Below are 27,002 nucleotides of genomic sequence, written 5' to 3'. Positions count from 1 at the left end.
GCAGCACCTGGAACTGTACCACTATGAAGAATATCGTGTCCTGTCCCACCCTGTCGTGGGAGACGAAACATGGGATCATTCATCATTCTGAACCGGACAGCAAGCGCCAGAGGCGACAATGGAAGCATATGGTTCCACCCGCACCACAAAAATCCAAAGTCGTGCGCACCAGCTCCGGGAAAGGCATTATATCCATTTTCTTTGACTGAAAGGGCCTGTTGCTCACTGACTTTCTGGAACACGGCGCCACAATTAACGCATAGTGGTGCGTGGACACTTTGTAAAAATTGAAGTGCACCATCAAGTCCAAACGTTCAGAAATGTTGATGGACGGCATCAGTCTGTTGCAGGATAGTGACCGATCACATGTTGCCGAAGTTGTTTCGATTGCAATGCTGAAGTTTCGCTGGAAAGCCCATACTCAACCTGATCTCTCCCCATGCGATTGCCATCTTTGTGAAGCCCCAAGGAAAGGCAGTTGTAGCCGTCCATTCGCTTCGGACGTATCCCAAGTCATGGTTGAGCAGGCCTCCACATATTTCCGTGATGGCACTGGCCGTCTTCTCTCACAGTGGGATAGACACATTAATAGTTACGACGATTACTTACGAAATAATAACCTGTTTATTTTTTTCCATCTGTCTTCTTTTTCATTTGAGTGTCCCATCGATCCAGAATCAACGTTTTCATTTACGTTTCACCAGCGTGCCCTCCACGGAACGTGAGACATGACAAACATTCATAAGTTAGTCAAACTCGTCCCTCAGTTTTGCTTCGCATGTCACCCAAAATTGTCAGAAGAGAGGCACCAGCACTCACAAAGAAAATTATACACCGTTAGATCAACCGAAACTGGAGACCAGTGGTGAAATACGGGAAGTGTGAAGAAGGCCATGGTGGTACAGCGTGCAACGCCACACTCTCGACGAAAATCACGTCGCACAACTGTGACTGAATAGCTCTTGTTGAAAACTGAGAACGCAAGGCACATTTTGTTGCTGTGTTATCGCCATCTCAACTCGACGCATACTGGATGATAAACTAGTGAGTTAGCTATCTGCGACAAGCGTGGCCTCTTATGGCAATCACGTGAACCGACAACTTACAATCAACCCCAAAACGTAAGCGTCCGGATGGGGGACAAGAAAAAAAAATGGTTCAAATGGCTCTGAGCACTATGGGACTTAACATCTGAGGTCATCAGTTCCCAAGAACTTAGAACTACTTAAACCAAACTAACCTAAGGACATCACACGCATCCATGCCCGAGGCAGGATTCGAACCTGCGACCGTAGCGGTCTCGCGGTTGCAGACTGAAGCGCCTAGAACCGCTCGGCCACACCGGCCAGTTGGGGGACAAGAGGGGCGTTTTATTCATAGACGAATTCATACCAATTCCAAGCAATGATTGCGACTCCAGTAAACTATAGATTTAACACTGCCGAGCGCTATGGAAATATTGTGACTTCAGCAATCGTGTATACCTTAAGATTTTTGGTTGATAGATATTCACGGAAAATTAAATGGATTACTTGATACGGTAGCGGTTTCGTGGCGTTGTACTGTCCACAATCTAACAACTCCTTGTCAAACTCTATGGTGTGCGACACTGTGCTACATGCAGTCACAGAGCTATGGATTCGGTACTTCACAGTAATGTGACGAACTGAAGAGAGAAGTACAGGACAATTTGAAGGTGTTAGTGGGACACTTTTTTGTTTTGAGTCATCAGTCTTCTGATTGGTTTGACGCGGCTCGAAACAAATTCCTCACTTGTGCCAAACGCTTCAACTCAGAATAGCATTTGCAACCTATTTCCTCAATTATCATATTTGCTGGATGTATTCCAACTCTGCCTTCCTCTACTGTTTTTGCCTTCTGCAGCTCGCTCTAGTGCTATGGAAGTCATTCCCTAATGTCTTAACAGATGTCCTATCATCCTGTCCCTTCTCCTTGTCTGTGTTTACCACATATTCCTTTCCTCTCCGATTCTGCGTAGAACCTCCTCATTTCTTACTTTATCAGTACCACCGTATCTCAAGTGCTTAGATTCTTTTCTGTTCCGGCTTCCCCACGGTCGATTTTTCACTGTCACATAATGTTGTGCCCCAAATGCATATTCTCAGAAATTTCTTCCTCAGATTAAGGCCTATGTTTGATACTTTGATACTAGTAGATACATCTTAGCCAGGGATGCCCATTTTGCCAGTTCTAGTCTACTTTGGATGTCCTCCTTCCTCCGTCCGTCATTGGTTATTTTTCTGCCTAAGTAGTATCCTTTCGCCGGCTGGGTGGCCGAGCGGTTCTAGGCGCTACAGTCTGGAACCGCGCGACCACTATGGTCGCAGGTTCGAATCCTGCCTCGGGCATGGATGTGTGTGACGTCCTTAGGTTAGTTAGGTTTAAGTAGTTCTAAGTTCTAGGGGACTGATGACGTCAGAATTTAAGTCCCATAGTGCTCAGAGCCATTTGAACCATTTAGTATTTTTTCAATTTGATTTTTAATTCCACTCCTCTACCTTTCTTTCATTTCCACCATTGCATCTTCGATGTAAAGATTGAAAAATAGGGACGAAAAAATTCATCTCTGTCATACACCCTTTTGAATCCTAGCATTTCGTTCTTGGTCGTCCACTCGTGTTATTCGTTCTTTGCTCTTGTAGTTATTGTATATTACCCGTCTCCTTATAGCTTACCCCTATCTTTCTCAGAATTTCTAACATCTTGCATCATTTGATATTGTCGAACACTTTTTCCAGGTCGACAAATCCTATGAACGTGTCCTAATTTTTCTTCAGTCTTGCTTCCATTGTCAACCTCAACGTCAGAATTGCTTCTCTGGTGCCTTTACCTTTCCTAAAGCCAAACTGATCGTCATCACATCCTCAATTTTCTTTTCCAATTTTATGTATGTTATTCTTGTCCGCAACTGTAATGCGTAAGCTGTTAATGTGATTGTGCGATAATTCTCGCACTTGGCGGTACCACATACACAAGGTATAAAAGGTCACTGCATTGGCGGAGCTATCTTTTTTTGTGTTTATTCCCTTTTTTCCCACTTCGAGGAACGTTAATGCGGAATTATTTGTTGGTTACTTTTCTTGATATTTAACAGGATTTTCTAATTTTTTTTGTTTTCTTTGAATTTCATTTTTTATGTTTCCATTGGCAATCTAACACTACTGAAAAATGAACATCTTTGTGAATATTTCCTAGCTATATTTTAACTCGTTGGATATCATGAATTTAATCGTATAAGAATTTAACTTCAAGATAGCTGAATCGATATATAGCAACGATATTCATCCTGACAAAATGCGTTTTGCATACGCTACTGAAATATGCACACTGATTAGGTATTAAACTGTCCTACCTGATAAGATCTAAGTGAATAACTATCAATCGTTAGACATAGAACAAGTTTTTTATACATCCTGTCAATGTTATTTCTTGGTGCAAGACACGTTTTCCAACGTATCCGAATCTGCTATATAGGGTACTGTACAGTTTTACCATCTGCCCCTCCTGGAAAAAATTCTGGTTCAAATGGCTCTGAGTACTATGGGACTTCTGAGATCATCAGTCCCCTAGACTTAGAACTACTTAAACCTAAATAACCTAAGGACATCATGCACATTCATGCCCGAGGCAGGAACGTAGCGTTCGCTCGGTTCCAGACTGTTGCGCCTAGAACCGCTCGGCCACTCCGGCTGGATGGAAAAATTTCTGCGGATGCCCACGGCCCCAAGGTAAACTTTTAGTTTCTGTGCGTAAGTCACCCCAAGTCTCTATCTTCACTCATGAATAAGATATTGTCTTGTGAAATCGGATGAAACCTTTGGAACACCCTGTACGGTGGTAGGCCGATAAAGGTCATGAAAGATGACAAGGTGAGTACAATTCAGTATTTATGAGGAGGACATTTAGTATTCTGAACTCGAAGCAATAAACTATGATTGCCCTTAGTTTAAAATTATCTGCAAACTGTAGCTTACAGCGCAGTGCTCTCAAATTTGAGAACACAATCTTCTTGACGCAGCGGCATGAAGTCGGAAAAATTCTTAACAGATATTCTAGGAATTATTAATAGATACGCCACTCCACGAAGCTCCTTGAAGCTTGAAAGCAAATGCATAGTTCTCAGTATCTGTAGGTAGGAATGGAGGCTTGATCGCACTCCCAGCAGCAGTCTACTCGATCATGGGAACAAGTCTTGCGGTTACCGGCGCGGTCTGTCGTGTCAAAAAGTTCGCCACTGAAAGTCAATATTTGGAGACGGCAGCAATATGAAAACGAGAATGACCTGCCGTAATAAAGTATTCGCGTGGCTCTGCTCGAACGGCACAGTACGCTATCGACCAGTCAGACTACATGTCATGAAAAATAATTGTTATCGGCATCAGATGGAATCGTGACCCACACAATTCCATACGTGTGACAAAAGACTATCTCGGAGCCGCAAATATTGCTTTCAACACGAACACGTCGGTCATCGCCACCGAGATAAAAGCGAGAGACATCAATAAAGAATACCCAGTTTGTAGTGCGCATGGCTAAACAACCATCGCACTCGACTCGGTTGTACACAGCAGCGGTCCCGTTACTGCAGTCGCACAGTGAACCATAACGTCCCTATTGGCACAAACAAAACAGTGAGCAGAGTGCAGTATTGTGTGCTCATTGGTAGCCTGGGCCCTCTAGACAGACCTTTTCTGCCCAAAGAGGCAGGTTGTACACAAACTGTAGTCAAGTGTGACACAGCTGGAAGTAGTGTGCAAAGCTGGAACTACCGAAAAGCAGTCGACAACCAGCGAGCAGACAAATCAAACCGAAGGTGGTTCCGCCATACTATCGACATATACATCTATGTGGAATTATCTACTCCAGAAGTCACCATAAGATGCATAACGGAGGATACCTGTACCACTGTTAGCCATACAATTGCAAATGTAGCCGCACTGGGTAGCCGCGTGGTCTCAAGCGCCTTGCCACGGTTTGAGCGGCTCCCTCCGTCGGAGGTTCGAGTCCTTCCTCGGGCATGAGTGTGTGTCCAAAATGGTTCAAATGGCTCTGAGCACTATGGGACTTAACATCTGAGGTCATCAGTCCTCTAGAACTTTGAACTACTTAAACCTAACTAACTTAAGGACACCACTCACATCCATGCCCGTGGGAGAATTCGAACCTGTGACCATAGCGGTCGCGTGGCTCCAGACTGAAGCGCCTAGAACCACTCGGCCACATTGGCCGGCATGAGTGTGTGTGTGTTGTCCTTAGCGTAAGTTAGTTTAAGTTAGATTAACTAGTGTGTAAGCCTACGGACCAATGCCCTCAACATTTTAGTCCCATAGTAACTTACAACCACCATCTGCAAATGGAGGGGCGGCGAAACGACTATCTATGAGCTTCCTTGCGAGTCCTGTTTTTTCTCATCTTGTCTTCGCAGTCAGTATGTTGCATCTACGTCAGTGGCAGCAGGATTATTCTGCACTATGCCTCAGATGCCGGTTACTATTCTACAGTGTTTCGCCAAAAGAACGTGGTCTTCCGTTCAAAGAATCCCATTTGATTTCACGCATCAGTTCCTTAAAAGTCGCTACTGACAACAAAGCTAGCAACACCCGTCTGAAATGCTTCGGTATCTACCTTTAATCCCGCCTGATAGGGATCCAAAAAGCTCCCGTAGTATTCAAGAAAAGGTCGCACATATATTCTGTACGTGGTCTCCTTAATAAGTAAACTAAATCTTTTCTAGAACTCTCTCAATAAATCTGAGTCGACTACTCTCCTTCTCTACAACCTACGTGAAGGGCTCGTTCCAGTTCGTGTTGCTTTGTATTTTAGCAGTCAGTTTGTACTTGTGGTACGAGCAGGTTAGAACCACGCAGAGTCGAGTCTCAGTTTCCCCAGGTTCTCAGCCAGTCTCCATGAAACGCAGAACACTCATATTAAGGTGTTCAGATTGACCAAATTACGTCCCCAGCTTACGCATTACCTATAGTATATATTCATTACAGTGTACAACCGTTAATTCACAAGGGGTTGAGTAGGTCAAGCCCAGGGTGTGTTTTGCTCCAAATGAAACTTGGCTAGTTGCAAACACTGGCGTCTCAAACCACTGTCGGTAAGAGTGCACCAAGGGGTGCAATATTGACGGACGCTACACAACACAAATACCGCGACGCGCAAGTCAGCAACTCCGTTAGAAGGGCGCTGCCCGCGCGCGGAGCCAGTCCGCAGGCGGCCAAGGCCGAAAGCCGACTTATCACTAACAAGGGAACCTCCCCATCGCACCCCCCTCAGATTTAGTTATAAGTTGGCACAGTGGATAGGTCTTGAAAAACTGAACACATATCAATCGAGAAAACAGGAAGAAGTTGTGTGGAACTATGAAAAAAATGAACAAAATATACAAACTGTGTAGTCCATGTGCAAGATAGGCAACATCAAGGATAATGTGAGCTCAGGAGCGCCGTGGTCCCCTGGTTAGCGTGAGCAGCTGCGGAACGAGAGGTCCTTGGTTCAAGTCTTCCCGCGAGTGAAAAGTTTACTTTCTGTATTTTCGCAAAGTTATGATCTGTCGGTTCGTTCATTGACGTCTCTGTTCACTGTAATAAGTTTAGTGTCTGTGTTTTGCGACCGCACCGCAAAACCGTGCGATTAGTGGACGAAAGGACGTGCCTCTCCAATGGGAACCGAAAACATTTGATCGCAACCGATTCCTCCACAGGAAAACATGTCTGATATATTCTATACGACACGGGTGACGGCATGTGCGTCACATGACAGGAATATGTTGTAGACCCACCTAAATTGTACACGTTGCGAATGGGTGAAAATATTCTTCTACCTTGCCCGATTTAGGTTTTCTTGTGGATGTGATAATGACTCCCAAAAAAGTGATGAAAACATAAGAGTTTGTCAAATAAACTGAAAATAAAAATTTAAACTTTTCACTCGAGGGAAGGCTTAAACCAAGGATCTCTCGTTCCCCGGCTGCTCACACTAACCATGGGACCACGGCGCTCCTGAGCTCACGTTAACCTTGATGTTACCTATCTTGCGCATGGACTACTCAGTTTGTATATTTTGCTTATTTTTTTCATAGTTCCACACGACTTCTTCCTGTTTTCTCGAGTGATGTGTGTTCAGTTTTTCAAGGCCTATTTACTGTGCCAACTTATATCTAAATCTGAGGGGGGTGCGATGGGGAGGTTCCCTTGTAAGCCATCCGGACACTGTGGTCACCGTAACTGCACAGACTGCTCTAGCACGACTCCCTCAGACCCCAATTCTCAACTTATCCATGCACTACTGACGTAGTACCTCTTCCCATTATTCGCTTTACTCGCAGCGTTTCACCGATTCTCGTAGGAGTTCAAGCGTGTTGTGCATCTGCACTGAAGGGATCCTTGCCCATCCTCGTCTTAATTATATACGTGGCTAATTTAATTTCAACTGTTTCCTTAATACCACAATCCCACTGTGTGGGATGAACGGTACCAAGGGCACGTTCAGCGATAACAGATTTACTCGACTGTTGCAAGCGTGTCAGACCCAATATACTCTGTGCACCGGTCCTCAACGTTTCTAATGGTCTGATCAATGTGTGTCACAGCTACATGGGGTACACAAGCCTTGCACAAACCTAGAACATCGTTATTGTATGTAAGGCTATTCGAACAATACTAGACGTCTGTGGAGGTTGCCATTAAACCTAGTTATATTTTTATCGGAACAGTAGGTAGCTTTATCAATGATGATTATGAGAAAGAGGACGAAAATGACTTATTTACTTATTTATTTATTGAGTTTATGGTACCCTACGAGTTAAAGCTACACTACTGGCCATTAAAATTGCTACACCAAGAAGAAATGCAGATGATAAACGGGTATTCATTGGACAAATATATTATACTAGAACTGACATGTGATTGCATTTTCACGCAATTTGGGTACATAGATCGTGGGAACAAGTCTTGCGGTTACCGGGAAATCAGTACCCAGAACAACCACCTCTGGCTGTAATAACGGCCTTGATACGCCTGGGCATTGAATCAAACAGAGCTTGGATGGTGTCTGCAGGTACAGCTGCCCATGCAGCTTCAACACGATACCACAGTTCATCTGGAGTAGTGACTGGCGTATTGTGACGAGCCAGTTGCTCGGCCACCATTGACCAGACGTTTTCAATTGGTGAAAGATCTGTAGAATGTGCTGGCCAGGGCAGCAGTCGAACATTTTCTGTATCCAGAAAGGCCCGTACAGGACCCGCGACATGCAGTCGTGCATTATCCTGCTGAAATGTACTGTTTCGCATGGATCGAAGGGTAGAGCCACGGGTCGCAACGCATCTGAAATGTAACGTCCACTGTTCAAAGTGCCGTCAATGACAACAAGAGGTGACCGAGACGTGTAACGAATGACACCCCGTACCATCACGCCGGGTGATACGCCAGTATGGCGATGACGAATGCACACTTCCAATGTGCGTTAACCGTGATGTCGCTAAACATGGATGCGACTATCATGATGCTGTAAACAGAACCCGGATTCATTCGAAGAAGTGACGTTTTGCCATTCGTGTAGCCAGGTTCGTCATTGAGTACACCATCGCAGGCGCTCCTGTCTGTGATGCAGCGTCAAGGGTAACCGCAGCCATATTCTCCTAGCTGATAGTTCATGCTGCTGCAAACGTCGTCGAACTGTTCGTGCAGATGGTCGTTGTCTTGCAAACGTCCCCATCTGTTGACTCAGGAATCGAGACGTGGCTGCACGATCCGTTACAGCCATGCGGATAAGATGCCTGTCATCTCGACTGCTAGTGATCCGAGGCCCTTGGGATCCAGCACGGCGTTCCGTATTACCCTCCTGAACCCACCGATTCCATATTCTGCTAACAGTCATTGGATCTCGAGCAACGCGAGCAGCAATGTCGCGATACGATAAACCGCAATCGCGATAGGCTACAATCCGACCTTTATCAAAGTCGGAGACGTGATGGTACGCATTTCCCCTCCTTACACGAGGCATCACAAGAAAGTTTCACCAGGCAACGCCGGTCAACTGCTGTTTGTGTATGAGAAATCGGTTGGAAACTTTCCTCATGTCAGCTCGTTGTAGGTGTCGCCACCGGCGCCAACCTTGTGTGAAAGCTCTGAAAAGCTAATCATTTGCACATCACAGCAGTTTCCTGTCTGTTAAATTTCGCGTCTGTAGCGCGTCATCCTCGTGGCGTAGCAGTTTTAATGGCCAGTAGTGTACTTAGTCGTGAAACCAGTCAGTACATAGTTCATTGAATTCTGATTAGAAAATTTATAGACAAAATAAATTAACGAATTAATAGAAATTGGAAACGTTTTAGAAGGTGCGTGAATAAATAATACATCACAAATAAAAGTTCTCAACTATTTGAGAACTTCTGTACGCAACAGGAATAGTATACCACAGGAAACCGTTTCATCTTGGCTTTTGAAACTTGGAATTCATCAATCAGTCTTTCTCTTCCGCCTATTCAAAATGAAACCTGCTGATGTGTGCACAACCTTTCTGTACAGTGCAGCGTAGCTCAAGTATAGGACACCACACGACCGATTTGCCTGACCCTGACACACCTCATCAATCTTACCTACGAAATGAGGAATACAGTTTAACCAGGATTCCAAACGTCGTATCGTTGCTGGTGAATCTTCGCATCATTGGGAGCTAAAAACAGACTGTAATGTTTCGTCGTCCGACCGGGATTCGATCTCGAGAACTTTCGGATTCTAGGCACATGCTTTACTATTGGCCAACCAGGCCGGACGAGGAAGTGGGGGGTAGCTATTCGATATTTGTTGTGGGTAAATCAGTAGTCTCACGATGGAAAGAGATGCGATTGCTGGACCTTTCACGATACTCGGTCGTTCATTTGAACGACGCGCCGTAGAAATTAATCTCACGGTGGCTGTCTGTCTGTCCACAGCAGAGCTCTTCGCATCCCTCGCCGACTGCTGTCGCCTGTGCCACGAAAATATGGCCGCCCCCACCGCCCCCACTCCGCTGGCCACCGTCCCCGCAGACAAAATAACCTGCCGCCTCTTTGTGGCACCTGTCCCACCGCAGACTCCAGTACCCCGTAGGCCAGAGAGAGTGTTCCCACCTGTTACTCCAGTTGATAGCCAACGGACAGTAGCTAAGTACTTATTATCATCTCCCACAATATCTGCCTTTCTGGCTCTTCTTGCCATGTTTCTTTATATTTCGCCAATATTTTGCTCTCTTTCTCAAGCGACATATCTAAATAATATAACGAATGTAACCCAGACATTTTAATGCCACATAGCTCGATGTTAGAAGTTATTTTTTTATGATTACTGTGAGGCCAACATAAGCCATCGTGACACGGAAAAACAGCAAATGGTCAGAGTGAGTAATGTTGTACACAATCTCACTTGCATTATTCAACGACAAGTTAAGGTTCAAGTGTCAAGTAACACGCAACGAAAAAATTTCCAATATTATTAACATTTTCAAAACCGTAAATGTTAGGTAACAGGCTACGGAGCGCTCTGAAAAGAAGAAATGACGACCCTTTTCAATAACCAGGTGTCTACATCAACAAATAGGTGAGTACACTGTGAAACGTCCCCTTTGAACAATTTATACAAGACTGTGCTTAAACTGACACACAATATTTTGTTAGCGCAATGCAATCTGACTTTCAAAATTCCCTACAAAAGAATGGCCCTGACTAACATTAAACTATACCTTTCACAAATCACTTACCTCACAAAAATCTTCGCTGCTCAAGCTACTGCAATACAGCGAGCGCCACTACTGCCAGCTAAATAAAAGATTCAAACTATGGAAGGCACTAACTACTGATAGGGATAGTTAGCAAATGAAAGATATTAATAGATAACAAACAATGTATTTACCTTGATATCATCGAACTCCGCCATCTCTCTCCCCACATCCACCACTGCTGGCGGCTCACCTCCAACTGCGCAACGCTACGCGCTGTTCACAGCCAGCTGCCTAACACGACAATGGCGAGTATTACAACAATGCAAAGCAGCCACAGACTGCACACAGCACAGCCAGTGATTTTCATACAGAGGTGGCGTTACCATAAAAAACCCTAAACAGCCTACTTACATAGAGAAAACATAAACAGCCTACTTACATAGCCCCCATGCTCCCCACAAAAAATTTTACAAATTGGATTGGGCAGTGGCCAATACAGATTTGCAAAAATTTTTCATAATTACAATAACAAAGAAATCAAATGCACACACTTATTGATACAATGTTGGTCAAAAGCTCAAATTTTCTCACAGTCCATAAAGACAGTCCTGATCGTTCATTACGGTAAAATAGTGGTGTTTTTCTCAAAGTCTGAGCAGTAGAAGAAAATGCACACGGAAGTAGTGGATTTCCATGCAGTCTTGAAGAAGTAGTGTTGTCCTTCCAATGAAAAGACAGTGCTGACTCTCGACATGCAGACAGGTAATGGGCCACAACAGAGCAAACCCACAGTGGAGTCAGTCGAAATTTTGAAGAGTATTGGTAGGTAGGTCATCACAGAGCAGACCCACTGTAGTCCTGGTAGAGATTACGGTATTGGTGGGCCACCAGAGGTGCAGACCCACTGCAGTCCTTGTAGAAATAATGGCATGGTGGGTCATCATAGATGCAGACCCACAGTAGTCCTTGTAGAGATAATGGTACTGGTGGGTCATCAAAGATGCAGACCCACTGTAGTCCTAGGAGAGATAGCCAGCAGCCATCTGTTGTGACTGTGCAGGTGCACAATCACCGTTGAAGAGTCTTGCGGATAAAATAGCAAGTCCATAAACCACCACTTGTGCACTGACAAAAAAAAAATTTTGAAATGTCCTTAGAACCAGCAATGCTGTTATCCAGTCCCTTGCTGAATTAGTAACACACGTGCAAACACTAACAGTCCCTACTTCTCACATATTGTCCATATACTATGACCAACAGAAACGTGTGCCGTGAAATGTAACTAACAAGTTAATAATAAGATGAACTGGTGTCAATTACAATTTTATAACATGAGAATACAATTACAAAGGTACAAAATACATCCTTAAAGAACATAACAATACAGATAACATTTGTAGTAACAAACTTTACAAAAGAATCGAACTAACATATACATCAGTGGAATTATGACATGAGTACATACATAAAAGATCACAATAACTTTTGAAACATCAACTTCACACATGAGCATTAGACAGAAAAGAATTAATAATGTCTAACTTCTTTACAAAGTAAATAACATATTATTAATGCCAATTATATTCGAGGATAACAGTATTCCTCATCATAGTGAATGCAGCTTAATATTAAAAGAAGAAAAAATTCTATGAAACTACACAGAGACAGGAAGAAAACAAATACACAAGGGTACACAAACACATAGTGGGATAACACCAATAGGGAAAGGACAGGGTTTGTTTACTGCAGTATTTTGCATGGAGATCTCCCTTTGTTCATCATTATTCCCAAAAAGTCCTATCTAAGCCTGCTTTCTGTATTCTGTTCATATTTCTTTCAAAATAATTATTTCTGATTGTACAATACTCATTTGGGCCCAAATCTGTTACATATAACTTCGCAACACATTCTTTACCTACTCTCCATAGTCAGTTTCTCATATAGTCTACCCCTCTTAAGCTAACTTAAATCTACTGAGCTCAGATGCTAAACTAAGGGACGAGGCAATGCAGCAGCACATAAAACAATTAATATAAACAGCAATGAAAAAAATGGAAAATCGCAAAGCAAGCTACAGTAAATCTAAATTACAAGCAATTCAACATTACAACTAATATGAGGCAATGCACAGCAAAAAAAATAAATCTGGCTTAGCAGAGTAACACAAATTAAAGTTCAGTAGCACTATACCTGGCAAACAGCAGCTTATATCTACACATGCCATAGCTCAAGCAGAAAAAATAGTACACTAAAGATAACAATGCAGATAAGGGAAATGTATATTCACATCTTAATGTCTAAGTAATTAAAGTGGTGCACCACAACAACTGATTGTAAAAAGAAATATTACCATGTACTTGAAAATTATGTGTTACTGTTACTAGTTCCTTCTTATTGTTCTTTCCTTTCAAAGTGCTCCTTTTTTAAAGAATGTGGATCATAAAATAATTATTTAATAGATCTGTTGACAGAAAGTGTTCACATTAGCAAATGCATTTCATTTTATAAAAGCAATGCTGCAACACAGCGGGAAACCAGATGTCAAATGAAATAAGCAATTACGCAAACCAAAGCATAAAAACATCATTCAATAGTCATGTGGCATTTCGTAAGTCAGTAGCTCTCAACTCTCATAGAAAGACACTTGTCATAATCAGGTGTGCAGATGTACGAATATTTCCCATCAATTCATAAGCATTGCAGTAATTAGCACAAAGTACGAGTAATCATATGTTTTCAGGTAATGAGCGTGTAATATTTGCGATGCTTTCTACAAAGGAATGTCAATAGCAAGGTTAATGGAAGTAATGAGGGTGTCGCATTTGCAATATTTTCTCTAAAGGAATGTCAATGGCGAGGATAAAGGCCTGCCTTTTTTCCTTCTTTTTTTTTTTTTTTCTACCTGTGCTTCCGGAAAGGCACACCCTAATGGCTTGTTCTCCAGGTGTTTGACACAGCTGCGTGCCCACAACGCATTACGTGCAGGTGGTCACTTAACTTTCTTACGGAAATATTTATGACACCAGTTTCCGCTACAGTGACAGTCTCACATAAAAATATTTCACAGGTCAAGAATTAGCGTTGCAAATCTGTAGAAAGAAAATCCTAAAAATATGTGTCCAAATAAAATATTCGTCAGTATTGTGATACAGTCACGCATATACACACACATTTCATTACTCTTAAAGTACGTTTCTTGGTTTCCAACATCCTTTTCATAAATCAGAGTCCCTAAACACTACTCATTATTCCTTACCTCATTATACATATACATATTCGTCGACACTTCTTCAATATTTCATCATGAGAAATACGTAGCATAATAAACATTCCTCAACAACATAATACACATCGTCGTCGTAATAATAACATCATAACACTTCAGTCAAATCTCAAAATCGTCGTAACTTCCTCCAATAATTTCTAAGCCTAAAAAAATTCTCTGCTCATGTCAAAAGTGTCAGCTGCCTCAAACGTACTTTAAAAATCATGAATCCATACCAAATATATCATTCAAAGCTCTCATAGTATCACAATGATTCCAAAAAAATATGAACAGTTTACAAAGTACAGACAAAATACAGTTTCATAAGTGTGAAGTTATCCAACTGTGTAATTACGTAAACATCTGTCACTGATATAGTAAAATAAATGTTTGTCTCTCTCAGTTAAATGATCAGATAGCTGTGTAATTTGTGTGTTAGAGAAATATGGTACCGATGTGTAAAGTTGTATAAGCAAATACCATATTAGCTAGGGTTCCTTGTGCTTGCCAAACACATGGTACACAAAGTAGGCGTGTACCCCCCTGAGGATTAATGTAATTATACCCTCAGATGTTACAGATTACACCAATGGAATGAAATATATCACGGAAAACTTTCTTTGTAATTCAAAAATCTTTAAAAATAAATGTTTTAAGTATAAAATTGATCACTCAAATACGTGTACTGTAGCGCTAAATGTGCGTCTTGCTGTAAGATAATTCTGTGGAAGTGTCGTAGTTATCGTCCTCCGAAAGCTAAGTTCTGCTGAAGTCAATGTACTTACCTCATGATAAACAAAAGTGAAATGCGTTGCGTATAGATATCGTAGTTATTATGCTTATTGGCGTGATGAAGAAAGTACTGTACAGTAACGTATTGTTGTGCCACGAAAAAGGCTGTCTCATTGTTGCTATACCACAAAAGTTACTACTAAAACATGTTTTTCTTTCCAGAATAAAACAGAAAACTGTGCAGCTATAAAACAGATACACCGCAAAAACCACATTGTAAATTGTCACTCATTAGTAGCGTCGTGATAAAACCGTGTAGTTGTCACATAAACTAACCACTGTGCCGTCTGGTATCTCACTGAAAGTACTTTAAACCCAGAATGTATTTTCAAGTAAACCAAAATGTTGCATTAAAATCTCATTAGCAGTACCAGTATAGGTTCCAAGTAAGTAAGCCTTATAGTCGTTACGTAATCGTGCAACAAACAAGCAAGAATGTACACACACAATAACACTGTGACGTCTGTTCACTATAACAATGCATTCGTCATTTCTGTTTAAATAAGTTCTCTTGGTTCTTGATTGGATATTTCACTTCAAACATTGTTACATGTTAACAGATTCTAAATCTGACAAAGCATACTAGAAATGTGAAGTGAAAAGTTTTATGGCAAAGACAAAGTTAAAAAGCAGATTATCTTTCAATAATCGGTTTTACATGTGAAATGTGGTACAATCTTTTACTCTTCAAAGTACTCAGAATTTCAGCTTGAACGCAATTATCATGCAGTATACGTCCTAAAGAATACTGGAATTTTTCACAAGGTTAGCGTCTATGTTATTTTTCTCTGAGCCAGCCAGCGCACGTGGGTGCCTACGGAGCGAGTCATTGTCTGTCTCTTTGTTGGCGCGCGTTGTTATTGGGATTAGGAGACCTAACTTCTACAAATTCGCCTTGCCGAGAGGGCCCAGCTCTGTTAGAATCCCGCCAGTTCTGATGAAATTCACGTCTGTCGTTTTGTCGGTAGTTTACATAGTTTCTTGTTTATCGGTCATGTGGTGGAGAATTTCGCCCTGAGTCGTAACTGCGCGCTGGACCGTTGCGTCTAAAGTTATTCTGTCTCCCCTGATAATATTTATTTTGGTTCCCATATTGTCTGTTTCTCTGATTGTCTCTGTGATAGTCATTACCACGGAGAGGTGATCTTTCCCTGTAGTTATTACTACTCTGCCAATGGTTGTCATACGGGTGGTGTCTGTTTTGGTCACGATTTGTGTTGTGAGAATAGCCTTGTCGTGTCCAGTTATTACTTCTTTCATCGCGGATTTGCGACGGATGTGACCTGTAATTGTTGTGTTCCTGGTTTCGTGTTCCGCGATTGTCAGTGTCAATTTCTAATTCTTGTAAGAGTCCCTGAAATGCTTCAATGTCGTCTTTGCAACGTCCTGCCAAAATAATATGTCGTAAATGTTCAGGCAGTTTGATTAAGCAAATGCGGATGAGTTCTGAGGGGCTGTATGGGTTTGAAAGATACTGATTCTTATGTAACATGTCTTCAAAATATTTGACAAGACTGGAAAATTCACATTGTTCGAAATGTTTCATCATTATGATGCTATGTTTTACTCGGTCTTGTGTGGCTTGAGACCAATATGCTGAGAGGAAGGCATGATAAAATTCTCCTTCACTGCGACAATCGTGAATGACCGATCGCATTCTTACAGCTGGTTCATTCTCTAAGTAGCCACACATAAATTCTAATCTGTGTTCTAACGACCAGTTGGGAGGAAAACAATGAGAGAATTGATGGAGCCATGCTTGTGGATGAATGTCGTTGCCTGAATTCTTAAATGTTTTGAATTTACGTGTAGTAATGAACAGCTTATAGTCAAAATCATCATGTCGGCGAGTCGCATATCGGTCATTGTTAGGTCGTGTCGGCCGTTCCATCTCGAAATTCGGTGCACATTGCCAGTTTCTTTCATAACTTCCGAAATGCCCTGTGTTATTATTTTGCATCTTTTCCGTATTTCTAAGTCCCTCTTCCCATATTGGGGCGCGAGTATCCTCTGAAATACGTAATTCTTGTATTACCTGTGTCAGCTGATCTTGTACTTCCCTGATTTCTCTTTTGTACTGTGTATTGATTTGATTTTGATTCTGTTTGAATTTTCTAATTTGTTCATACTCTTCTGTGTCAGTGAAGGCTACAGGTCTTGTGTCATTCAGATCATCATCTACCTTTGTAGATAAGTTAGTAACCTGATCCGAAAGTTCGGCTACTTTCTCCGATAGTGAACACATTTCCTCAGTGTGTTTTTCTGAACCAAGTTTCAGAGTGTCCATTTGTGTTGAAATCGAATCAACTGTGTCCTTTAAGTTTTCCTGAGTTTTTGCAAGTTGCTTAACTGAATCGGTAGATGCAACTGAGTCAATTTTAGCCCACAAGGTCTCATGATTTTCATGAACAATGGTTTGCAGTTCTTTTATGGCTGCTTCGTGATTCTGTAATGCATTTTCATGCCGCGAAAAAATAGGTTGAAAATGCTCACAAATTTGTGTTTTTACGTCATTACAGACTTTTTGACATTTCGATTCAATGTTATGTAACTCAGTAGTTAAATCTTCACGTGTTTGTTCAAGTGTGGTGTCTAACATTTGAAGATTTTGTTCCATTGTGTCTAACTGTTGCTGTGTTTGTCTCTGGTGGTGTTCCATTGTGTCTAACTGTTGCTGTGTTTGTCTCTGGTGTTGTTCCATTGTGTCTAACTTTTTAAGATTTTGTTCCACTGTGTCTAACTTTTGAAGCTTTTGCTGTGTTTGTCCCATTTGTTGTATTAATTGTAATAACAATGCATTGGTGTCTGAAACATGCTCCTCAGTGCTTTTCGGCAGTGAATTTACACCGGAAACATTCACATTTTGACAAGCAGAAAATGTTTCTTGACTTATTTGAGAAAACGGTGAGGATCCAAAACCTGAATCTACAGTATTTGCGAGATCGTGTCGTGTCATTTCGGCTTCCTGAGGCGAGCTATTGCCGACCGATCGATCGATAATGCTTCCCTGTTCTCCAATTGTTTCACTGTCCACGCCATTGTTTGCCGCCCGCTCCATTTCCCTATGCACAATTACCAAATTACTACTTTGAACATCAGTTAATTCATTACTCGGTGGCGCTAACACACTGCTTTCATTTTCACTGTCATTTCTCAGTTTACTTTGGAGCCTAGTATTACGTTTTTCACACGCCATTATTGTCACAGTATTTCACACGACAACACAGAAAAACACAATCTGAAGAGCAAAAATAAGAGAACACATTAACATAACACCGAAAATAATATCTAGTTAATTGCAGCTGCGAAATACTTGGTGCAAATCTACATGCATGCCACAACTGCTTTACTGTACAACAATGAAAGACTGCAACTACAAAGGAGATTTTCTCTACAATTACGCACTAGCAATAAACAAAATCTACACTAATTAAACAAACTACAACAAAAGATCAGAAGATTCCAGTGAGGTGTCCTCGGCTAAGGGTCGACATATGAAACGTCCCCTTTGAACAATTTATACAAGACTGTGCTTAAACTGACACACAATATTTTGTTAGCGCAATGCAATCTGACTTTCAAAATTCCCTACAAAAGAATGGCCCTGACTAACATTAAACTATACCTTTCACAAATCACTTACCTCACAAAAATCTTCGCTGCTCAAGCTACTGCAATACAGCGAGCGCCACTACTGCCAGCTAAATAAAAGATTCAAACTATGGAAGGCACTAACTACTGATAGGGATAGTTAGCAAATGAAAGATATTAATAGAGAACAAACAATGTATTTACCTTGATATCATCGTATATAAATATAGCAGTTCATGACAAATTTCAAAACTCCGCCATCTCTCTCCCCACATCCACCACTGCTGGCGGCTCACCTCCAACTGCGCAACGCTACGCGCTGTTCACAGCCAGCTGCCTAACACTACAATGGCGAGTATTACAACAATGCAAAGCAGCCACAGACTGCACACAGCACAGCCAGTGATTTTCATACAGAGGTGGCGTTACCATAAAAAACCCTAAACAGCCTCCTTACATAGAGAAAACATAAACAGCCTGCTTACAACTGTTACTAAATTTACTGAGCAACGCTATAAGAAATCTACTCATATAATTGACCTGGTAGGAAGCTCACAGTGAGCAGTGACTGCATCACTATGTTCTCCCTAATAGGGCCTACCAGTACCAAATATTATCGAACTCTCTCTCTCTCTCTCTCTCTCTCTCTCTCTGCATATATACAGTACAGAGAGAGAGAGTTCGATAATATTTGGTACACTTGTCCACTTATCAGTCTGTGAGTCTGATGTAGCACCCCCTCTGAACCTCGATGTACGCACTGGTGTGGGTAGGAAGAGTTGTATAAAAACGATGTTCTCTCCTGAGGCAATCTGGCCCCCAGCCACTGTACCTGGTCCTCAAAATCTTAGCTGTTGGCAATGGGACTGGTACGGCGTCTGAGCTGGTCCCACAAGTGTTCTATCAGGTACAGATCAGGCAAAGTTGTCAGCCAAGGGAATACTTCGACATCACGCAGCCAGTTCATTGATAGTCGTGCCATGTGACGACCACCGTCCTGTTGAAAACTACACCACGCTATTGTTGTATGAGAGGTGACAAATGAGAATGTAGGATGAGATTTTCGCTGTGCAGCGGAATGTGTGCTGATATGAAACTTACTGTCAGATTAAAACTGTGCGAAGGACCGAGACTCGAACTCGGGACCTTTGCCTTTCGCGAGCAAGTGCTCTACCATCTGAGCTACCCAAGCACGACTCACACCCCGTCCTCACAGCTTTACTTAAGTTGTCACTTAATTGACCTGACTTAGCACGAATTGCAATGATACTTCAGGATGTTGCATGTTGCTATTTACCATGGTTTTGTTCTTCTTAAATGAGCTGTTCCATTTGTTGTCCTCATTTTTGGATGTACGAGGGGCGTCGAATAAGTAATACAACACTTTTCTTTCTGGAACCACGTTGCTTTTGTACAGGATTCCGTTACACCATAATATTCCCCACTCTTTTGGCTACAAAAACCCTACTTTTCAACATAATCTCCGTTCAATGCGTCGACCTTACCCCACCTTACTCGGACGGCCTGTATATCCGCTTGGTACCACTGTACCAGTCGATGTCCGAGCCATCTTGCTGCATCAATAATCTCTTCATCATCCATGTACTGGTTCCCCCGGAGTTCATTCTTCTTTGGAACAAACAGGTGAAAGTCGAAAGGTGTGAGATCATGGCTGTAGGGTGGATGCTCAAGAACAGTCGAATGAAGCATTTTTGTGGCTAAGAACTCGTTGAAGTCTTTTCTACAATTTCCTGAGAGTAGCACAATACACTCCCATGAGGGAGGACATCGAACAGAATAACCCCTTAAGAGTATCAGAAGACCGTAACCATATCTTCACCGGCTGAGGGTGCGGCTTTAACTTTTTCTTCGGAGAAGAGGTGCTGTGGTGCCACTCAATGGTTCGTCGTTTTTTTTTCTAAGCCCTATTTCATCGCCTGTGACGATGTCCAACAAAATATTGTCACCATCGGCCTCATCACGCGCAAGCATTTCCTCACGGATGTTACTTCGTTGCTCTTCGTGGTCTTCTGACAGGCGGCGAAGAGCTCAGCAGTTACACAGCTTGAAGTAACACAACTGGAGGACGAGTGTGTCATAACTGCCAACAGAGCTGATCAGTTAGCATCGAAGTGTTTGACTTTGTTACATCGACCACCTCGAATGAGAGTGTCCGCACGTTCCAGCAATGCAGGAGTCACAACTGTGTGTGGCCGTCACACGGGGGATAGGAGAGGTTTGCGAGATATTGTTACGATGATGACAGACGCCTCGTCCAACGATCAACGTTCTTTTGTTTACTTCCAGCTCTTCTTAGACATTCATCTGCCACCTATGAATATCTGCGATGCGCTAATGCCCCGCCAAAAGAAACTCAATTACTGCTATCTGCTTGGAATGTACCTCCTTTACAGAAATTTTGAAGCTACGTATTGCGCCGCCATTTATCTGAAGTTCATGAAACTATAGGGGCTGAAACAGGAATATTCGACGATGTCGCGCAACAAATTCTGCAAATTTTCAACAGAAACTGGGCGAGAAAAAGTATTGCGTTACGTACTGAACGCCTCTCTTAATACAGCTCTCTTCTCTCCACAGAGTTACGAATTCCTCCGAAAACTCCCCTATGATCTATCAAATGTTGACAGACTGACCAGCTTGCAGCTCAAGTTCTCAGGCCGGCAGGAGTGGCCCATCGTTTCTAGGCGCTACAGTCTGGAACCGCGCGACCGCTGCGGTCGCAGGTTCGAATCCTGCCTCGGGCATGGATGTGTGTGGTGTCCTTAGGTTAGTTAGGTTGAACCATTTGAACTAGTCCTCAGCCGTTTCAATTGAGAGTGCTGCACTCTTGACTTTTCAGATAAACCGAGACAGAAAAAATTCAGAGGTTTGACATCAGGTGATCTTGGCAGGCAAGGTACATGCTCTGCTCGACCATCCAGCTCGGCCCGTACTGGGGCGTAGGACGACGTCATGCATCATCCGCCCGATTCATACACCACATTTCGCGTTCACTGACCATGAATGAAATTTGACCCCAATTAAATGGGGACATTATCGAAAAGTTTACATTTTAAAAACAAATGTATTTAATAATGACACAACAAATACACATGTATTTAATAACATCAGTGGATGGTTGTAACCACTGATCTTACAAATACCCGTTTGCCGGCCCGTGTTTATTGCAACAGGTTTGCTTCCATAGTCACATACCTACACCGGTGTCAGTCTTTCTGTTATGATACCTCTACATATTGCTGCTGAAACGAATAAAATAATAGAATTAAAACACAACCGAAGATTTTCTGCAATATTTCTCTAAAAGACACAAATTTCTAAATTGGTGGTTTATAAGCAATATGAGTTTTTTTCAAAAATGGTTCAAATGGCTCTGAGCACTAAGGGACTTAACATCTGTGGTCATCAGTCCCCTAGAACTTAGAACTACTTAAACGTAACTAATCTAAAGACATCACACACATCCATGCCCGAGGCAGGATTCGAACCTGCGACCGTAGCAGTCGCGCGGTTCCGGACTGAGCGCCTGAACCGCTAGACCACCGCGGCCGGCGAGTTTTTTTCTTTTTAGGCTCAGTGAATGGTTTTTAAAATCCTATTTACTTTACGAAAACTACTCCAAGGCATTCTTACTATTAACTTTCTTCCTTTCGTTTCTAATGATTGTTGGATTAAATAAATGCAGGCGTTCTGAACCACATTAAGCTACGTTATATTTTTTGTTAAAAAAAAAGGATTAAAGAAAATGAAACCCTCGTTAGAAATCATTTTAATCTCGCTCTTACTGTTAACATGAAGCCTTCCAATCGACTACTGCAGCAGATACGTGGAACCAAACTAGACTTGTTGCATGGAGTTATGCAATAGGCAATAGTGATTTCCGTTACTGCGTGGTGTGTACAGATACAGCACTACTTGGAAATAATTTAATGTTAAGAACGTCAGTAGTTGCGTAACATAGAAATTTAAAGAGAAAGGCAGTATGCTGCTAGAGTTTCAGCACTATCACGTGTTCTACAGAGTTGTTGTTTCCATTTCTGCACGGTATTTCGACAACCGACCGAGTCAACTACTTTAGGTGTTGCGAGCTTTGCTGTTATGTCTGGACTCTATAATCAGACAACTACTGTTGTTCTCACGCCGCTATTTGTAGCGGAGTCCGATTCCGGACGCGTACTACGTTCTTTAATGCCCATTTGTTTTACAGAGGTCACGTTTTTTACACTGTCGAAGAGAGATGCGATGAACATCAGCGATACTAAAAGGACCAACCAGATCAGCTGTCGTCGAGCACTGCTTCAAATATACTCACGAAATACGGTGAGAGCAGTATCGTGTTGCAAACGCCTAGTTTCTGTGAGAGCGTAATTAAGGAGTTTATCGAAATAAAGACCTCAGAAATACTAATAAACCGGGACGATGGTTGCGATTTAAATAACGCTTGGGGCCCGGCGCTCAATTTATTAAAATTTGGTCAACCATCACATCCGCCAAAATCGGAAAGCGCTGAGAAAATTTGCGTCTGACAAGGTATGATTGCGAGCTCCGAAAAACAAAAGATCAACAAAGGGCGTAGTCGGCGTCGGGAAATGAACTCGGATATAAATAGCGGTGTGAGACCAACAATAGTTTACATCAGTGTTGGAATCCAGACATCGAGTACACATAGCGGCAAAACTCGCAACACCCGAAAACGACAGCTATATCGATCTTCGAAATATTGTGGCGAAAGTGAAGAAAAAACAAAAACCCTCGGGAGAACACCCGGAAGCTCACTATTAATCAGTCACGCCAAGAAAACCTGAGGTATCACATGAGCTTTTATTAACTGCAGTATGCTTAATTTCCTATGAGAAGAGAACACTAGGATTCAAAACAGAATATGAACCGAGGAGCAGGGCTCCACTAATTGAGTGACAACGTGGACGCACTAGGAACTGATACTAAGCAGCAGCTCCTCGTTATTCCTTCAAAACTACTCGGTCAACACTAAAAGAATTCCTTTCATCGCTCCCTGGCAATAACAGCGACAGAACTCAAAAATGCAGCACTTCACAAAAATCAACTTACAAATTCTATAAGATTTGTATTGAAACAGTATATGTGTCCTTTATATTTCAATTAAGTAATGTTGACAGTGAGTTCTGTTGTAGTCTATACAATATAATATGAACATGTAGTTCTGTACTCGCCGAATGTGAGGTGTTAGGAGGTAACTGTTAACTAATTCTTTGAGTTGTCACTTTTCTTGATTCGCTAAAAGCTGTTCTGTTTTCGTTATGACTCATCGTAGAAAACATTTGCCACATTTCCACACCATTCATATATATGTTACTTACTGTGAAATAATGCGACATTCGAAGCTCTACCGCAAAAAAATTGTACTTAAGTTAAAATAAAAAATGGAAAACAAGTAAAACTGTTAGAAAACTACAAAATGCAAAATTGTAATTTATGAAAATTAATCTAGTTTAATGACCAACATCAAGCAGGTACAATTTAAGGAACACATTTTACGGAAACGTAGAATCATAAATGGGTTTATATAATGTGAGGATACTTTTCCATGAGAAAACATATTCAGTATGAACTTTCTTTGTAGCAGAAATTTCCATTTCTTCCCACGGTCGCTGGAACGCACGAATTTTTGAAGTATTTACAACAGCTTCAGTGGACAAAACAATGTATGTTCCTTCAGAAAAGTATGCATTGTAATGTAAGATACTGCACATATACTGTATGAACATAGACGTTGTAATAGTCAGTAATGTTAAAAATTACGTTTAAATTACCATATATACGAAAAAGTTTCACAGCTCAAAATGTGCCGCTCTTCTTGAATGAGCCATGCAGACCTGCCAGTAGCAACGCTAAAGTGATACTGTTCTTGCCGTGGCGAACCATGAAAACAAAACTGACACAGCTGACTTGAAGCTGACAAATTGCAAAACAGAGGTGTGACGATCTACGTGCACTTTGGGGCACTCCACAGGTGTTTTTCAGAACAAAAAACTAAAAATTGCTGTTTTTGACTAGTGTTACTTTTCTTGCCCGGGTGAAATATATTGCTTCAATCACCAACGTGGATTAGCTGCAATTCCAGCGAAATTTAGAAAAGGTAGGGCATTTAATGTGTGCATAGAGACTGGCAGACAGAAATGTTGACAGGGACCGAGTAGGGAGACGGATAAGAGGAGATAGCTCTGCATATCAGTTTTTCCTTTTCAACGGAGAGCTTAATTTTTCAGGAGGTACTGCTAATGGCTGCGAAGTCGCCAGAGCATGGGTTTCGGCCGTTTTCCTATTTCACGCGGCTGATGGGCTGATGCGCCGAAACACCTAGCGATGCGCCAATATGGACAGAAACACGGCGCTCCAGCTTTGTAAGCTTCTGCTGTGGGGATTACTCTCGATTATTGCTCACAATGAAGCGGCAGATAATGTGAAGCGGGCCGTCACGGGCTTCGTCAATAGCCGCGCCGCCACTGTGGGCGGGTGCGAAAATTTGTGGGCTCTGCATTACGAACTGCTGTAAAGCACCTGACGGCCAACCATAACGTATTAACTACCTGTTCACTCTACCTTTTCGGCTGTGTTCTTTGGTTTGTCTACTACGTAAATGATTACCCGTCCTGGAGCGTAATGGTGATGGGCATAGGAAAGAGAAGAATGGTACACAAAGTATCCACCGACACACACCATACTACTGTGATGTAGTTCAGTATGGCACAAATAGGGAAAACTGCTGACGATTCGAACTAGAAACGAACGCTTGCGTAAGACTGTGCAACATTCGGTTGTTTATCGTATCAGTTCGTCCTACACTGAGTTTGCTGCTCTTCAACCCGATAGGCCACGTGATTTTCACACGCTCTATTTACTTACACTACTGTAAATGGTTCAGACGGCTCTGAGCACTATGGGACTGAAGCGCCTAGAACCGCACGGCCACACAGGCCGGCACATTACTTTACTTTCTTGGTCACTGGGGTACTCAATACCTCTGCTCACGAAACACATACCTATCAACATTCCGTAACTGCGCTACCACATCGGATACGTCCGGCATTTTGGCTGTCTCTTTGCGTAACATTAAATCTTTCTCCATCTCATTCTCCATTGGAAACATAGGACTGTGGAACAAATTCCCCTGCAACCTGTGTCGCATATAAAACTACTTTACATTCAACAGGATATTGAAGCTTTATCTGTTGTCACTGACGTTGCTTCCCGCTCAGCATATCGCATGGTTCCTTTCTGCGCATCGGACAACCAGTGTCTCTGTCACACTGTAAACTATCCGTGTTTGTCACACTCCCTTCTATTTGTTTTCTTCCATCTCATCTAGAAATCTTACCCTATTATTTCTCACTCTTTCTCTGAGCACTCAATTTATTCTCCATATTTATTCCTTGTGCAGTACTGTCACACCTTTCTGCTAGACGTCATTACTCGCATTCAACACACACATAATGAGGAAATTGCTTAACGGTACGAGACCGATATTTCCTACATTCTACGTATTCATTACTATAGATACTACTGTTATTATTATTATTATACTCGCCATATCACTTTACTGTTTCCACCGTCTAAGTTTCACATCAATGCGCTATAATCCCTAGCAGTCGGCGGGTGGCAAACTAGCAATGCAGGGCATATAAAGCGTGTCGGAGGACCGGTAAACAGTGCAGTCGTTGCCGTAATGTGGATACGTAACGACTTGTCTGACATCCAAAAGGGTGCGACCATTGGCTTTCGGGTCATGGGTGGAAGCACTTCTGAAACAGCTAAGTTTGTAACCTGCTTGTGTGCTGCCGTAGTTAAAGTATACTGTGCGTGGCAAAATGACACCTCCCAAAACCGGCGCCGAGGTAACTGTGATACATCACGGGCCATAGATGACAGTGCTCAACCACGGCTGTGGGCATGTGTACGGGCGAGTAGACAAGCAACTGGAATGAAATTTTCACTCTGCAGCAGAGTGTGCGCTGAATCTGAAACTTTCTGGCAGGTTAAAACTGTGTGCCGGGAAGTTTAAAAATCAGCGCACACTCATCTGCAGAGTGAAAATTTCACTCTGGAAACATCCTCCATTCTGTGGCTAAGCCATGCCCCGCAATATCCTTTCTTCCAGTAGTGCTAGTCCTGCAGGAGAACTTCTGTGTAGTTTGGAAGGTAGGAGACGAGGTACTGGCGGAAGTAAAATTGTGAGGACGGGTCGTGAGTCGTGCTTGGGTAGCTCAGTTGGTTTGCCGGCACGGTAACTCAGCGTGTTCGGTCAGTAATAAAAATAAAAAAAAAACTGAGTTACTGGATCAACCACGAACTGAATCGGGTGTCTTCCGACGTCCGCCCCGAGCAGATACAACGAACAAAATGAGATCACTTGCCCGCAAAGGCAAAGGTCCCGAGTTCCAGTCTCGGTCCGGCACACAGTTTTAATCTGCCAGGAAGTTTCAGACAAGCAACAGTTAAGCAACTGTGTCTCCTTAACCACCGTTGCTAAGTATGGGCCTCCGCAGCTGGCGCATGGTTCATCCAACCACGCTATCTGCTGTTGATCGGCAAGGAAGGCTGGAACTTGCACATCAGTATTGCGTTT

At 42.4% G+C, this 27,002-nt stretch overlaps 1 protein-coding gene across 1 annotated transcript in view; it reads left to right on the top strand.

Moving 5' to 3' along the window:
• Positions 1-10,014: 10,014 nt before the first annotated feature.
• Positions 10,015-27,002, top strand: part of LOC124606080 (basic proline-rich protein-like) — a 145,050-nt gene continuing 128,062 nt past the window's right edge. The window contains exon 1 of the mRNA XM_047138045.1: positions 10,015-10,117. Within this exon, the coding sequence (XP_046994001.1) occupies positions 10,015-10,117 (103 nt within the window). The remainder of the gene's footprint in view (positions 10,118-27,002) is intronic.

The sequence above is a fragment of the Schistocerca americana genome, chromosome 3 (genome assembly GCF_021461395.2).
Source record: "Schistocerca americana isolate TAMUIC-IGC-003095 chromosome 3, iqSchAmer2.1, whole genome shotgun sequence".
Lineage (NCBI taxonomy): Eukaryota > Metazoa > Arthropoda > Insecta > Orthoptera > Acrididae > Schistocerca > Schistocerca americana.
The sequence above is the reverse complement of the archived record's forward strand: the minus strand, read 5'-3'. Positions and strand labels throughout refer to the sequence as shown.